The 17279-nt window shown below is 43.3% G+C and overlaps 1 protein-coding gene across 1 annotated transcript in view; it reads left to right on the plus strand.

Annotated features, from left to right (window-relative positions):
* Positions 1–17279, plus strand: part of GPC1 (glypican 1) — a 264011-nt gene that overhangs the window by 240446 nt on the left and 6286 nt on the right. Inside the window, exons 4-7 of the mRNA XM_054983388.1 lie at positions 9613–9778; positions 12362–12492; positions 14162–14281; positions 16158–16288. Of these exons, the coding sequence (XP_054839363.1) occupies positions 9613–9778; positions 12362–12492; positions 14162–14281; positions 16158–16288 (548 nt within the window). The remainder of the gene's footprint in view (positions 1–9612; positions 9779–12361; positions 12493–14161; positions 14282–16157; positions 16289–17279) is intronic.

Consider the following 17279-nt stretch of genomic DNA (forward strand, 5'->3'; position numbering starts at 1 on the left):
AAAACTAGTACAGCAGAGAATAGACTCAGGTAGCCCCTGCCTCTTTTTTTCTGTCTGCTTTTCTCTCTCTACGATGTGCCAGTTTGAAGGGCTTTTTGATATCAGGTAACACTGTGTCCCACAGTGTGAAGGGACACAGTCCAGTTCCCCTTCAGGATTCCATTACCTCATTCTGCTGTGTGCCTATTTGGTACCGTCTAATCAAATAATGATTGTTCTCAATCTCAGAACAACCAGTTCATAGGCCAATTCATGCTGTCTCCTTTTTTAGAGAGCTAAATAATGACATACAGAAAGGAAAGAAATAAACTTTTAAAAATCAGAATGCTATTTTTTGTCCCTGAATGGCAACCTGTCCCGCTCCCACCTTTCATTTTGACATAACTGACTTGGGCAATACACACTGTGAAGAGAAGGGTGAGAATGAGGAATACAAATGCCCCTTGAAAATACAAATGCTTAGGATGCACTCTGCTTTGTTATCATGCTATCTCCAGGTGCACCATTTCTTTGTGAAGGATCCATTGGCTGAAAAAAAAAAGCTGATGATGACTTGTTGAATAATATGCTGCACCCTCTATGCTCCCCTCTGTGCTGCACCTTCTATGCTGCCTTGCATCCTCCATGGGCCCCCTGTGCCTTCCCTGCCAAGCTTATCAAAAGCCAGCAGTGCTGAAAGGGAGTGTGGGACTCAGAGACCTCTAACCGAGAGCAGCCTCAATCCACGCACCAGCCCATTCCCCTTGCAAGCTGCACACCGTAGCCAGCAGTGTATATGTGAGAAGGGGATGGGAACCAGTATGTGGGGCCAACCTTCAGGGTGTCACTGGACCTCTGCTATCTTTTGCAGCTAAACAAAGCAAGTCCATTGAGTCCAGAAAGACGCGTGAGAGTGATCCCAGCATTGGTATCCCTGAGTCATAGCCCACTCTCCCTGAAGTGTGAAGGGGCAGCCCTAAGGGGAAGCCATAGATGGAAGGGAATGTCAGGCAGGAAGGGGCATGGAGTTCATTTTATCTACTCATAAAAAGATAGGAACAGGGTTGTGTGGAACACCCCAGACTCCAGACTTTATTGAACAGAAAATTGTGAAGAGGTTGGATGAACTGGGTTGCCAGCTCCCTCTGTCCAGTATAGCACCTGTGCCTTTGTGAGCTACTCCTGGGACCACGGGGAGTAAGGCCAAGCCATCCCCAGCATAGTATGCATCTGAGTGGGGCATACCTGCTGGTCATAACACTTCCCGGGCCATGAACAAGTGACTGAATAGAGTGGCGGGGAGTGCACCGGTCTTGCTTCCAGGCCTCCCTGTTGCATCACCTGCACTGGCTCTAAACAGTAACATGTCTTGGGGCCCCTTTGGGGGTCTGCATTTCCACCCCTTTGCTCTGTTTGCCAAGGAACCCTCCTGAGGCACATGCTGTAGCCATCCAAAAGACATTTAGTGGTCCCATCAAGAAGGGCTCTACAACTGCAACTGCTCCATCAACTACTGCTGTTGTTGCATAGGGCTCTGATCTTTCACGGCCATGGATCCCATGGTTGCTTGGCTAGCTGACCCACAGAGTAGCAGCTGCCAGGCATCCCAAACTGCCTAGGGCAAGGAGTGCCTTGGCAAGGAGTGTGCTAACAGCCTTATACATAGCTGCCAGCAACCCTGTTCCCCCATTATGGGCACCACTCCTGGGTACACTTCCCTGGGAATATGCCCCATTTCACAATAAGGGGCATGGTACTGCATGAACCTGGCTCAGGTTTCCCCCGTATGCACCATTTGCTAGTCTCAGTTGTGTGAGTTATCATTCTTAGGGCAGTGCCCAGGCTCATGCAAAGGGAGAGGCAGTTATACTCCCGGGCCAAGACAGCTGGCTTCCCACCCCTGCTCACCGGTCAGTCCATGGTCGCCCCCTTCAGGATGACCACCCAGAGATGAGGTACTTGTTAGAGTACTGAAGTGAGACTCATTAGCATCACAGCATGGACTTTACTCTCCCCCTTGGGTGCTGGTGCTAAATGCTCTAAGTGCCATCCTTATGCCTCTTCCACCACTGAAGGACAATGCTGTGCAATCTAAGTGTGCATGGCAGGGACCTCTGAGACAGATTCCTGGGCCGCACACTCTTCCTACTGAACTGAGAGAACATCCTGGTTGGAGTTTATGTAGTGCTGGAGGAGAGGGTTGGCCTCTACTGGGAAGGGGGGTGGTTATTGGGTGTGGCTGTAGTTGGCATCCTGTGCTCTAGTGGGGATTGTGGGCAGGGCTGCTCCAGGGGGGAGGGGGTGCATGGCCTTTTCTGTTGTATGGGTGCCTATAGGCTATGCTGTGGTTTTTTGATGGCATAACTTTCCACCGGTTGGGGGGAGGGCATTTCCAGGCTGGGGTAGCATAGGGAATCAACTAACTTGTGATACGTCCCTGGGTCTACCCTTCTCCCTACTGGTGCAGGAGATCAGTGTCCAGCCAGGCGACAGTGCTGCTGGGGCACATTGCTGGCATAATGCCTAGTTGGCTCCCTTTGCCCGCCGCCCCCTCCCCAGGATTGCACTGCAAATGTTTTGGATTGCAGCTGACTGTGGAACATGAGAAAAACCAGGAGTTAGGCAGATGTTTGAGTATTCACTTGTGTGCTTTTAAATAAAGTTAATATAGTCATAAGAAGAGCCATAGAACGATGATGAGTGCATCTGTTTATATCTTAGCTGCACAATATTGGTTGGTGACAGCCTTCTTGAAAGGTCAGTGCTTATAGTGAATGACACAAGGCCTGGGACAGGGGGGTCTGTTCCATTACATTAGTCTCTGAAATCAGCTTCCAGATGTATTAAAACATCATCCTTACTCATCCTGTTTGGGGTACTCTTCAGGCCCCTGTCCTCATGAACCATTAATTCATTACTTCCCGGACTGGACTTCGCGGCAAGGATGCTGAGAACTTTACTAAAATTGCAACTGATGTTTGAACTTACTTTGTTCAAAATGCCTGGCTTTTTGTTTGTTTGTTTAATCAAGGCCCTCTTTTGATCATCTCAAAGATTTGCTTGCAAACAGTGTTCTGCGGCAGTGTTCTGTATATCCTGAATGTGGTCATTTCTGTGTCCAAAAAAGCCTTGGTCAATTTTATTTCAGGTTTTGGGAGCTGAGCTCTTTCAGAGGAATCTTATACACTAATAGCCAAGCAATTCTGAACTGTGGATATTTAAATCTGGAGATTAGAATCATGAACAGATCTTCCTACACACCTGAAAAATGCTCCAGGTTTGCAGAAAAATCTGAAATCTAAAATATATATATTGGAGGGTTAAAAACCACCGAAAATGATAAAAGAAGTGATTGTAGCTTTAACCAGATGCCCTCAGTGGCTGTTGCTAGGCAACTGTAACAGTTTAGCCAGTATTCCAGACTTGGTTTCTGTCAGTAAAAGGCAGGGAGAAAGCTGTTCAAGGTCTTTCAAGGCTGTTTTTGCCTTTGAGGGAGGACTCACAACGGCCAGACCCAGAAGCAACCACTGGGTGACTTGATACCACATTACTTGCATGACTCACTCGGACCTGGCTGCTTGCAACTTTTGAACAGCAGCCCTGCCCTCCACAAAATCCAGTGTAGTGCAGTGGTTAGATTTTCAGAGTAGAATCCGAGTTTGAATCACCATTCACCATTGAATCACCACACACCCCTAATCTATGCCAGTTCTGTATATCCAGATAGGTCGTGGTGCTGAATCTGTGTCTCACCTTTGAAAGAGGAGTGACTAAAACATATTTCCTTTTTATGGCAGAAAATTGTGCAGATGCTAAATCTGGTGTCCAAGTTCATCCAGCTATACTCCAGTTACTCAAGGAGAGAGAAAAACAATATTTCACATATTTGAAGAGAGCAGCAAGCCTCAAGTTGACTTCTTAATTAGAACCTTTTGGCACAAAAACAATGAAACATGTACATTGAACACAGTGTATTATTGCATTTGTCATGATCTGTTTCAAGTTCAACTATGAATTATTTATTTAATCCAAAGGGGTTACATGCATACTTCTTATCTGAATTTCTACCAAAAATGTAGGCCAGTCTGGACAAGTCCTTAACCCTAACCCCCTCCCTAATATGACCTTTGGAAAGTGCCTCTTTAATTTTCTTCAATTAAAAGGTAAAGACAGATCGTAGGTGTCTGGCAGAGCAATCCTCTGCACCTGCTCAATGAAAGCATGTAAAAACACATTTTAGTGAGAGGTGCCCAGATGCCAAGTTTTATCCCTGCAGCAACTATTGCTGAGTGATTCCATAAAGATGAAACTTTATGAGATCTGTGTGTGCATAAAGATTGCATTGTTAATTCTCTTCATTGAGTTGTCAAGCGACATTAGTAAAGACTTCACAGTCCTGGAGATCTGACCTTGAATGAACTGATGTTAATGAAATTCTTGTCTTAATAAAAATGGCATTGACAGGAGAGCAGCCAGGTATTTCAAGCAGATGCCATCACCAGAATAGGATTGACAGTGCTGGGCAAAATCAATTGTTGTCATGTACAATCTTGACACTGCACCAGATTATTTAAAGCGGAACCAATTACGTTGGCCCTCACTTTGGCTACAACCCTTCTGCCCTGATGGTCAGCCACCCAGGAATGGAAGACTTTAATCAGATTATTGATCTACTGATCATTGCACATTATAGTTTTAGAGGGAGTCTGCTCCTTCCCCACCCATGTAACTTTTCATCATTTTTTAATTAGCCGCAGAAATTGGACATGTCAGAGCTTCGAATGAAAAGTTAAGCAGTATTTTCAAATCTATTTCACCAGTTCAGAATGTGTTACAAGGTGAATTACTTACTCATCAGCCTTCTGATGTTAATGGTAAAACATTAAGTTTACAACACACTCACTCATTATTTCCATAGGAAATTTTGGTTCAGAGCCATGTTTGTTTAAGATTGTTTGTTAAAAGCAGAAAAACTTGGCCTTTATAGCGCCTATACACATAACTTATTTTATTTTAAGAGCAGGAGCTTTTCTTTTCAGAACTACAGCCTCACTTCATCAAACATCTGGAGAGGGGAAGCATCTGTTGAAGTGGACTGTAATCTATGAAAGCTCATGCCCTGAAAATAAAACAAGTAACGTCTTTAAGGTGCTACAAAGACATAGTCTTTTTAAAAAATATTTCTGTAGGAATCGCTCTCAGGAGTGAAACTGTGACTGGAAAATGTCAACATGCAGAATGTTAACATGGCAGTTTTAAGAAACCAAGCACTTCAAAACTAACCATAAATAAGCACTTGACAGGCACGAGAGAAAAGAACAGCACAAGAATTCTGTCATACAAACTAAAATGAGGCAAGCGGTTTCCTGCTACCGGTTTTATTATACACAAAGTGCTATTCTCCATTCATATATAGAGCTTCTTCAGGATTGTGTGTCATACATTTTTCAGTGTCCCAACTGTTCCCCCCACCCTCAGTCTGAAGTCATTTTTTTTCTGGCTTCCTGCAGCCTGGGCAAAGTAGAGGCAGAATTACAGTGCTATTCTCAGCAGAGTTACGTTCTTCTAAGCTTGTTGAATTAAGATTCTGTTTCCTGTCGGCTAACTGAAGAGTGCCTGACTTATTACATAGGTGAAGTCACTTTGGTCTTTTGGCAAGAGCCCGACACAATCTGAGGCTCAAGGGCAAGGAGCCATCGCTGACAACGCCTTGTCTCTGGTTGCCACTTGCCTCACCTCAGAGGGGGGCCACAGAGAGCAGGGCTTGGAAGGAGGATCTTCACTGGCAGGCTGGACAAGAGGAGAGGAGATGGCCTAGCCTGAAACATTTAGGGGCTTTAAATGTAAGTCTTGTGCCTGGAAACAGGTGAATAGCCAGAACAGATTTTTCAGCACCAGGGATGATACAATCCCAGTATCCAACCCCCCAACAGTAGCCTGGATGCAATATTTCAGGCCAATTAAACTTCCTGAACAGTTTTTAAAGACAGTCCTGCATAAAGTGTGTTGCAGTAATCTAACCTTGTTGTCATCTGAACAGCGATCACTGTGGCAAGATCACACTTTTTGAGGAACAATTGAAGCTGGAAAAAGCATTGTATGCCACAGAGGAGACTAGAACCTCTAGCCATAGGCCAGGATCCAGCAGCACCCTGAGCTATGAAGCTGTTCCTTCAGGGAGAGCACAGTCACCTCCAGGACAGGCTGACTCCTCAGTCCTTGAGCAATTTTGTCATTGACCAACAGAACTTCAGTCTTGCCTCGACTGAGCTTCCGTTTATTGGCCCTCATTCCCTTTACCTTCTCCACATTCAGGATTTCAACAGATCCACCTGACTCACCTGTTAAGGTGAAATAGAGTTCGGTTTCATTTGCATTTGGTTGCACTCAGGGCTTTTTTTCTGGGAAAAGAGGTGGTGGAACTCTCAAGAGGGAAATGAGGGAGAAACACATGGGTCCCCTTACAAAATGACCATTTCCTCCAGGGGAACTGATCTCTGTCTGGAGATCAGGGGGTGGGGCCTCTGGGCACGAGAGGTGCCGGAACTCCGTTCCATTGCGTTCCCGCTGAAAAAAAAGCCCTGGTTGCACTGCCTTTCAGATCCCCAGATGATCTCTCCCAGCAGTTTAATATAGATGTTGAACTGATAAAATGAAGTTCTTTTTAATGGGCCCTGTCTCTTCAGTGGACTCCTACCAAGGGAAGTTCTAGTGCTCACCTTGTGCTTGGCATGTGCATTTAATGGCCCCTTTAAATAAGAACAAGGGGAAAAAATTACCCATTGCTGTTGCCCCCACCGTTCATTAGGGCAAACCAGGATTCAGTGTCAATGTACAGCAACCAGCTAGCTACAGAGAAAGCCTCTCCTAATGCTTTAGAAACAATATTTGTCAACTGAACAGTCTGCCTGTGCCATGCTTTCTGCCTTTTAAAGCATTAATATTCTAGTTCGTCACCCTCCCTTGACATTATAGTAATGTTTAGTCAAGCCCTGGGAGTTAAATGAAAATCTTGCATGTTAAATAACACTTTTAATGGGCTTTGCTGTTTTAGTTTAATAATGAAAGGGATGGGACTTGGGGTGTGTTGTTTTGTTTGGTTGATTGGTTTTTGTTCTTAAAAACTAGCATCTTTTCATTGCCTTGGTATTGTTTGGCAGGACTAAAGCGCCACCCAGTGATAACTAAAGGGTGCTGAAGTCTTCTAGGTGGAATTTAATCCCATGCTTCAGATTCACACTCTCCAATTCAGCTAGGGACAGGAGCAGGTTTCTATGTATATATCCTCAGTTAACTAAGCACACAATTAAATGCTGTGCATGGTATCCCCTCTACAATGCAGTGCGTCTGTTTTCAGTCCACACATAATGGTAAACTGCCTGTTCACAAAGAAGAGCAGAAGACTTGATTCAGAACCCAGCACAACCTTGCCCACTGCAGAGCTGATTGCTGTGATTTAAGAAAAAAGATAAAACCACTACTGCTCCACCCGTATTTTATTAGATTCGGAAAGTGTTTCCCAACCAGGGTTCCATAGAACCCTGGGGTTCTGCAGGATAATATCAGGAGTTCCATGAGAACTAGAAAAGATCCTTAAAGATAAAGATGTCTCTCTGGGGACCAAGATCAAGAAAATCCAAACTCTGGTGTTCCTCATTCTTTGTTTGCTTGCTTGTTTGTTTTGTTTGTTTGTTTTTATTTATTAGGCTTTTTGTCCACTCTCCCTGCAAGCGGGCTTAGAGCAGAGCACAACATGACAGTAAACATAAAGATAAAAATAGTGGTAGCAGTTACAATTATATTAACATCATCATACAGCATACTCAGTGCATCCCCATTTTTCTAAGTATCAGGGCTGTGGGGCAGGGTGACCATCCACCTGATGACAACCTAAATCGGGAGGGCAACATATCCCTCCTCACCACTCATGGGAGGCCGGTTGGAGAAATCGCCTGCCTCAACCCCCATAAGCTTGGCGGAACATCTCTGTCTTACAAGCCCAGCAGAATGCAGAATGACAATGGGTCCTACTGGGTTCAGGTCTCCAAAAACAGAGAGTTCCACCAGGTGGGCACCAGGGACGTAAAAGCCCTGGCCCAGGTTGAGGCAAGGCAAATCTCCTTGGGGCCAGGACTCAGTAGTTGTTTTTCTGCTGACCGGAGCATTCTCTGTGGAACATGGAGTGAGACACAGGTGAGAGATGGAGGTGAAAGTTGAACAATGAAGAAAACTGACAGGAAGAAAATTGATTCATTTGAAATGTGGTGCTGGAGGAGAGTTTTGTGGATACCATGGACAGCCAAAAAGACAAGTAAGTGGGTACTAGATCAAATCAAGCCTGAATCCTCCCTAGAAGCTAAAATGACAAAACTAAGGCTATTGTTCTTTGGTCATATCATGAGAAAACAAGATTCTCAGGAAAAGTCAATAACGCTAGGAAAAATAGAAGGCAGTAGGAAAAGAGGAAGACCTAAAATGAGATGGCTTGACTCAATAAAAGAAGTCACATCCTTCAGTCTGAAAGATCTGATCAAGTCTGTTAATGATAGGATGTTTTGGAGTTCTTTCCTTCATAGGGTTGCTATAGGTCGGAAGCGACTTGACGGCACATAACACACACACACACACATGAAACAACAGATGGGTTACATGGTTCTGTATTTGCTTTGGAAATTGTATCAGAAAAAATACCTTGTGCTATGTTTTGTGCTCATAAACAAGATAGTAGGAGTACAATCCCTTTCACTTAATGTAAGCATGGAGTAATTTTAGAGGGAAAGAGGAAATAGTGTGGGGAGTGGGATACAGGGGGAAGTGAGGTGCCCCCTGCAAGCCCTTGTGGATTCCCCACTACACAACTAGATCCTACTCATTGGGCAGTACTGCAGAGTTTTCCCAGGGAGAGACTACCATGGGGAGGGAAGGAGGGAAAGCTGAAGATGGGGGGACTGAAGATGAAAGCTGAAGATGGAGCATATACAGGTAGGTAGGCTGATGGATGGAGGACAGAAGGAAGCAGGAAAAGAAGGACAGGCTCCTCTCCCTCTCGGGGAGGGGAAAGAAGTGAGGGAGGAGCAAATGAGACTCCCTGCCCGCCCCCCTCACCACAAGTCTTTGCAGGTCTTCTACTTGTTTTATCTGGTAAAGCGCGTCTTAAGGCTACAAAGATCTCAAATTATTCTCAAACTAAATGAGTAAGAGGTCCTGCTTGCTCACTTATGAAATGCAAGGTACTTAACTAATCATTTTTGATAAATTGAACCAGAGCAACAGAATGCACAAAATGCCAGATTAAAGTACAACTTCAGTGTTGTTACAGTTGAGATTCAACTCTTGAAGTCTGAAATTTACACCCAATATTTTGAAGCTGGACCCCAACCTTTCCAATCAGTTATAGCTAAAGTTCATCTTCTCTGTGGAATTTTGCCATAGGGTTATAATGTTGTGCATTTAGTTTGATCTTACTTTTAAGAATCAGTTGGGCTCCATGTATATTTCTGTGTATTTCTATGTATCTTTGCAAATATACACCCTTTAGTATTCTGTTTAGTGTGTTGGTTACTTTTCATAGTCCTTTTTATGTTATACTGCACTTTTTTAATTGCTAAAGCCGTAATATATATGTTTTTAAAGGTCCCTCTGAGCCAGTATTGCACTCGAGCCATTATGAAGCTGGTGTACTGTTCACACTGCCGGGGCATGTCAAATGTCAAGTCATGCAACAGCTACTGCCGCAACGTCTTGAAGGGCTGTCTGGCCAACCAAGCAGACCTGGACCCAGAATGGAGGAACCTGATAGGTAAGAGCTGCAGAAAGCCTGCAAAAAGGATTTAATTTCTTTTGTGCATCTGCACATAGTTCCTGATCCCCCTTTTGATCAAGGGAGAGGAGTTTGGAGAACAAACATAGTACTATAACAGCAAGCAGTGATTGTTCTGAAGAACTCTCTGCACTAAACTCTAAGCACAATCACCACGTGTGTTTTTGAAGTGGTACTCAAGACCTTTAGAAAATTCACCCTCCAGTGTTCTTTAGCAGCTTTGGAAAATTTCATAATGCTTCTAGAGAAAACATAATTATTACATCCTTCTGTGTGCCCTATTGCTTCAAGCACACTTGCATTCTAACTACCCATATTCTTGGAATGAGTGCTTTTATGATTACTATAGGAATGGTCCTGGGGGAAAATATCTGTCTGGTTTGGGAGATGTCTGGGTCAACTAAGCATTACGTTGTGCAGAATGCATAGCCTTCAGTGATCCCTCTACTGTACCTATTTAGAAAGGAAGTACCAGTATGAGTTAAGAGTTTTGACATATGTGGCCTTGGTAAGAGAAGGTGGGATGTCCATTGGACAAGCATTTGAAAATTCAAAGCATATCCTTGTTTGAATTAAATGCCATCTGTCCTAGTGAAGACTCTGAATTCAGTTAGTTTCAGGTAGGTAGCCACATTGGTCTGTAGTTGAAGAGCAAGGTTCGAGTCCAGTACTGGAACTTAATCTTGAATTAAATTAGTTCCAAATCAAAAGCAATGCTTCCTTTTTCTCCCAAGAATTCTAGGTTTTTGCATTCAGACAAAAGAGCAGAGCAACGAGTTATCAACAAAAGAGTAGTCAACAAAAATAAACAGGAAGATTGCTGGGATTACTAAAAAAAAGAAAGATGAGTCTAGTTTTGCTAATTTTCCATAATTACCTTGCGAGACCCATGGCAACAGGCTCTGGTGTAAAGCTTTTGCACTACTTTCTGCTTTCAGATTTCTTTGCTTTGTGGCTCCTTAAAAACAAGCTTCTACTCTTCTTTGTTCCAGAGGAAAGTTTGCAAAAGTTCACTACTGACAAAAATCCTAAAGAGATTTGATCAATTTATTCCATTTTGTGATTGTTAGCACAGCAGCATGATGGCATAGCATTTGTCTCCTGATCTTTGGACATCTGAGGGTGGCATGTCCATGTATGTCAGGAGAGTTCTTCTGCAGAAACATTTGTGTGGCAATATACACAGCTGTGATTCGAAACAGAAATTGTCTGCATGGCAATTGTAGAAAAGGGATAAATTAGAACAAAAAACATTTCCCTGCAGTATGTACTCTGCTGTGATCCAAATACCTGTGTTTCTTATAGGCTAAATTCCACATGGTCTATTTTGGATGCTGTATCTAAATGGCTTTAATATTTTATATATTCTATTACATTGACCACTGAGGAAGGCCTTTAGGGGCCGAAACACGTATGGTCTATTTGTTATTGGATAGTCCATCCATTGTATGAGATATTCTAAATCTGTATGTACTTATTATTGGTCACTGGATAATCCATCATTGTATATGAAATATTATAACCTGGTATATATTGGTTATGCAGTCTGATATTCAGACTTCTTTAAAAAAAATGTTGCCCATATGTACACTCTATAATAAATATTTGTAATTTTGTAATATTTTGGTATAGTTAGCTTGACCCTCTCATTTCAATCACTATTTTGGGTTGAGCCCCCCGCCCCCCTTTTTTTTTAATATTTAAGAGCCATGAAGGTGCCTTCATCATTACAGCCTCCATTGGAGGGAGTGGATATATGACTGCATTTATTTCTCATATAAATTAATGTTTAACATACATAATCCACTGAAACAGAAGACAGACAGACAGACAGACAGACAGACACATGTATCCTTGGATCTAGACTAGCATTTCTTAGGCACAAGGATTTGCACTCACAGAGCATGATTTTCTCATCTCATCTAGAGTGGGTGTTTCAGGCTGCCAGGTGGGGGGAAGGGCAGGAAAATTATGTTCTGTGGGCAGAAGCCCTTGCACCTTTGACAATGCTAGTCTATATCCAGTCCATAGGCTTTCTTGTGAGGAGTGTAAATTGCTTTTTAATTTGGATTTTATTGCTTTATATTAATGTATGTTGTCAATTATGAGCAACTTTGAGCAGTTACTGAATTGGAAAGATGAGATATAAATGTCCAAAATAAATTAAGACATTTAAATATATCTTGCTTGCTATAACGGCTAACTCCTCTGGATCTATTGCTTGCTATATGAGAGCCAGTGTCATGTAGTGGTTAGAGTGTCAGACTAGGATCTGGAAAACCCCAGGTTTGAATCCCCCCTGTGCCAAGGAAGCTTGTTGGGTGATCTTGGGCCAGTCACATACTCCCAGCCTAACTAACCTACTTCGCGGGGTTGTTGTGAGGGCAAAATAGAGAGAGGAGAATGATACAATCTACTTTGGGTCCATTGGGAGGTGAGGTATATATGAAGTAAATAAATAAATCAAAATGAAAATCTGTCTAGCCTGGCTGTATTTACTGTCTCAATACAATATTTACGTAGCATATTCTCAAACAGGCTGTTTGTTGTTCACTCTCCTAGATTCATTGCTTTTGGTGGCTGAGCGTTTTGATGGACCATCTAATGTAGAAACAGTCATTGGTACAATTCACACCAAGATTGCAGAAGCTATTTCTAACATGCAGGAGAACAGAGAATCTATAACAGCCAAGGTAAAGGTTCATTTTTTACATTTTATTTCTGTGTCCATTTGACCAGTACCCTCTTTGTGTCATCCCACTGAGGCACAGCAACAATGTGAATGTCGAATATTTCCTGCTGGTAAGGATTGTGAAGCATTCATCCCTGATTATCTCTCTCTTGAATACTGGAAAGGTAAAGATGATTTTGATATGTTATGTGATGAGGACGCCTTGCTAGGCTAGCCTTCTTTGAACCAAACTAAACATTACCTTTTTAATGTGTTTCTCACAGAGCCAACTCGTGTTTCCCGCAGCCACACAGCAGCTGCAGGGAATGGCTTTTTTTATGAAAGAAGGAAGGAAGGAAGGAAAGGAAGGAAGGAAGGAAGGAAGGAAGGAAGGAAGGAAAGAAAGAAAGAAAGAAAGAAAGAAAGAAAGAAAGAAAGAAAGAAAGAAAGAAAGAAAGAAAGAAAGAAAGAAAGAAAGAAAACAGGCTCAGAATGCCACTGTGGGGGAGAAAGCTCCTGCCTCCCTGCAGGAAAATTGACTAGGAGGGTGGCAGGCGTCTTCCCCCCAAGTGGCATTCTGAACCCATTTGGGCCCCTTTTTTAAAAGAAGCCATTCCTCACAGCTGCTATGTGGCTGCAAGGAACATGGATTTGTTCCATGGTGACGTCATTGAAAAGGTAACATTTAGTTTGGCTCTTTATTTGTAAGCAATTGCTGGAACCCATCTCCATTCTCCCACAGAAATGAAGTCAGCTGCTCTTGAGTGTTCAACTTGACTCTCCCTTGTCCCCCTCAACTTCAGTAGATTCATTCAACTGATTAGACCTGCATGGAGGGAATTAGCTCCCTCATCATTCTTGAAACTAAGTAACCAGCCTTCTAACAGTGGCTGAATGAGAGAATAATTTGTGTTCCAGAATCCCAGGTGCTTTTCCCATGACTCTTAAGAAGTGTAACTAACAGATTCTGATGGAGAATGAATTGGGGACTGACTGACAAGTAGATGTGTCATTGCTAGGCCAGCAGGGAGAGAGAGAGAAAGAGCACAGCAGTGTAGCCACAAAATGCAGTATTAAAACAGCACAGAAATAGAGCCATCAGCTCAGGGAGACACACAAAGAGAAAACACAAAGGGTTGAATAAATCTATACCTCCCAGAAGTTGTTTTTCATTGTTCTTGCATGTTTTCTTATCCCTATAAGAATGGCTTTGTAATAACCACAGTAATAAACTATAAATGGACTCGCTGCTGTGATGAAGCTAAATCCATTTGTCTCACTGTGCAGTTTGTAAAATTAACACTTTGCCTAGCAAGGAAGGAAAATATCTCTATTGCTCTGCAACTGGACTTGAATCTTGCTCTGTTGCTGTGCAAGTTGCTGATATAAATGGGGGTGCACTATGCATTACAGACAAGCAGATTTTTTTTCCATTTTCATATTTGTAATCCTAGTAGAAAGTGCATCCATTTTTGTGAGGATTCCTTTTGCACACTGGCCTATATTCGACCACTTTGTTAAGAAAACTTATGTGCCTTTAACTGGGAATTGGATTGTCGGAGAATTAAAATTGTGTGTGTAGAAATCAGTGTGGACTTAGGAAGAATATGATTAATGGGGGAAATACCACATACTCATGACTATAGATGAATCACTTACAGAAATGTTTAGTTGTGTTTTTCCTTTTTCAGGTCTTTCAAGGCTGTGGAAACCCCAAACTCAACACAAAACCTTCCAATGTTGAAGATAAGAGGAAGCGAGTAAAATCCATTAGTGAAGATAAACAGTCAGTGCTAGGCTTGGAGAAATTGGTAAGTATGGCATTTAGTTTGTCATACTGTCAATATGGAAACAACCCATATTGTCTCTTGCTTTAGAGTAAATGTTGGCTGTACTGAGGACATTCATGGCTGCATTAAGAACTAATTGTTTAATAACTCTTTAATTCCAGCTGGTAAGGCTGTCAATGGTTTAGAAGTACAGCTGCAGTGTCAGGTGGAATGTGAGTTGCCACTCCATTGCTCCTTCCAGTCTGGCATTGACATATTGGGTCTTTCACATAGCCATGTCTCTTTTAAGCCAAGATCATCTTATAGCAGAAGCCAGGTGCAAACCCAGAGCTCCCACACTCAAGACCAGCAACATAACCACTGGGCCAATGGGGTAGTGTCAAAGGAGCCATGCCAGCAGGCATTAGATATCCCACTGCATCCCTGAAATCACCATCAGCCACATGGGGCCAGGCAGAGAACACTGCACAGGTAGGGTGGCTCGAGGGAAAGGCACTGGGATAGCATGGCCAGGGCTCCTGGTCTGATCTCCACATGAGGAGAAGCCAGAGGCAGGCAAAAGCTTCAGTGCTGATGCTTTGTCCCTGCACAAAAGGGGGGACATGATGGCTCAGCCTATGGGCTGCCCTGGACATCCATCGGTTTGGACAGAATGCCACTCCACATCCCCCCTCCATGCTGCACCAGCATCTCCCATGGATTCCCTGTCCCTGCACCAACTAGCTACCTGGCTTATCAGATGCCAGCAGTGCTGTGGGACCCAAAGACCTCCTTCCCAGAGCAGCCACCCACACCCTCAGACCACCCACCAAGCCCATTCCCCTTGCATGCTGCATGCAGCAGCCAGCAGAGTGTGAGGGGTGGGGCTAGGCTGTGTGGAGGGTCAGCCTACAGGGTGCCACTGGACCCTACTATGTTTTGCAGCAGAACAAAACAGAAGGCCAGTGGCAACTGAAAGACCAACCACAGCCCTCCAAGCATGGGTATCCCTGAGCCGAGATGTGTGAAGGAGCTTCCTGGCTGAGGAGTGTGTAGTGTGGAGGGAGGAGTGTGATTGGATGCTGGGGAGGCAGATGATTGGTTATGGCCGAAGTCACCATCCTGTGCTCTGCTGGGGCTTTGGGGCAGGATCACAGCTGTGACGGGGGGCATCTGTGGACTACTCAGTTTTTTGCTGGCATAAGTATCTTCCAGTTTGGGCAGTATTCGTAAGGTGGAATGGCTTCGGGAGCCAACAAACCCTGGCCATGTTCCTGGGTCTGTCTCTTCCCACACCAGAAAAAAACAACCAAGATCACAGTGTGCAAACCCAAAGGCAAAGCATCACTGTGATTTATGGCTACTATATTTATATTGAATAAAATTACATATGATCCTTACATATTCCCATGCCAGTTCAGGGGCTTACAGTGTCCCTTTGGTGGAAGACCACAGCACGGCTTTGCCAGAAGCCTGAACAAGTGAGGCAGCACCAGGGCATTCCACCAGCACAAATCTGGCTTCCACTGGTGTATCTCAGAGATACGTTAGCATACAGCCTAGTCACTTTCCTGAGCGCCCCACCCCCCGGTCCCTTAGGAGCGGGAACCGCAAGTGACAAAAGGCACAGGTTGGACACTTGTCAGCTTCCCTAAGGTTTTGATGGGAAATGTAGGCAGCTTGGCGGAATGTTGGACAAGTGACAGTTGAAAAGTCCATTGGACAGCAGTCAGCGAGCCAAGCTGAAAGACTAGGATGCCTACATTTCCCATCAAAACTTGAGGGAAGCTGACAAGTGTCCAATCTGTGCCTTTTGTCACTTGTAGTTCCGCTCTAGGATTGTGTTATAAAGCTGCCATTTAGAATGTAAATGATAACCACATGCTTTCTTGGGCATTGATTCTCCTCCATCTGGCAGGTTGCAGATGTGAAAGGGAAACTGAAAGATGTACGGGACTTCTGGGTTTCTCTCCCAGTCACACTTTGCAATGATAAAATATCTGGTTCTGTGAATGAGGACAAGTGCTGGAATGGAATGACCAGAGGCCGGTAAGTATGGAGAAGATGGTCACAATGTGAAGGTAACTTAGTCACAGTTTTTAGTATTTTCATGTCCCAGTTTTATGAAGCTTTGGAGCTGATAAGGGTAAATTCCTTTGTGGAAGTGGGTGAGACATAAAAGGCAGTCAGGGAGAACCAACTCTAAAAAGTCCCTCAAAGCCTATCTTTTCCCTTGCTTAGAAAGGAAACCTCCTCATTTCTCATCCCCCGCCCCATTTATTTATTTAGAAAATGTGTATTCTAGAGAGATGCCCATGTCTGTGGACAAAAAAAAAACAGGAACTAGTTTTGAGCCTCTTAAGGTCAGTTCAGACATTATACTGAATCATAATTTAGAAGGAAGATTGCAGGACTGGGCACTCCTCCCCCACACGTGAATTCTCTTCCACCCACACATGTATACACCCTCCTTTTTACCATGGTTCAACATTACAGTTCATCCTTGCTAAGTCTTGGTAAGGGTGCTCTTAAATTTTTACTGAAAACCAGAACCATTATGAGGGTAGGGGTGGAATTCATGCGCAAGAAGGATGGTCCAGGGGACCCAATCCCTAAACCATGATGTAAGAGTTCCATAACTGATGTAATGCCCACATTAGCACAATGTTTTGTTGTTTTTATGTTTTTGTATATTTCTTAGCTCTGGTCTTAATAGTTTTAATGATGTTTTTGTTAGTTTTGTTTTGTAAACGTAATTGTATTGTTTATATTTTAATTTGTTTCTTTGGTGGCCCTTATGAGGACAGAAAGGTGGAGTATAAATTTTATTAAATAAACAGACAAACAAATAAATAAAACTTTATTTTGCCTGGGACTGAAAATGCAAATAAACCCACTTTGTAATGTTTTGATCAGAACTGTACTGAAGACACCAGTAATGTTAGTGAGCTGCAAAGGTTCCTATATTGTTTAAAATCAGAATGTTAAACCAATAACAATTATTTTTGATATTCTGTAGTTAACTTCCTGAGTTGATATC

This window comes from Eublepharis macularius, chromosome 6 (genome assembly GCF_028583425.1).
Source record: "Eublepharis macularius isolate TG4126 chromosome 6, MPM_Emac_v1.0, whole genome shotgun sequence".
In the NCBI taxonomy this organism is placed as follows: Eukaryota; Metazoa; Chordata; class Lepidosauria; order Squamata; family Eublepharidae; genus Eublepharis; species Eublepharis macularius.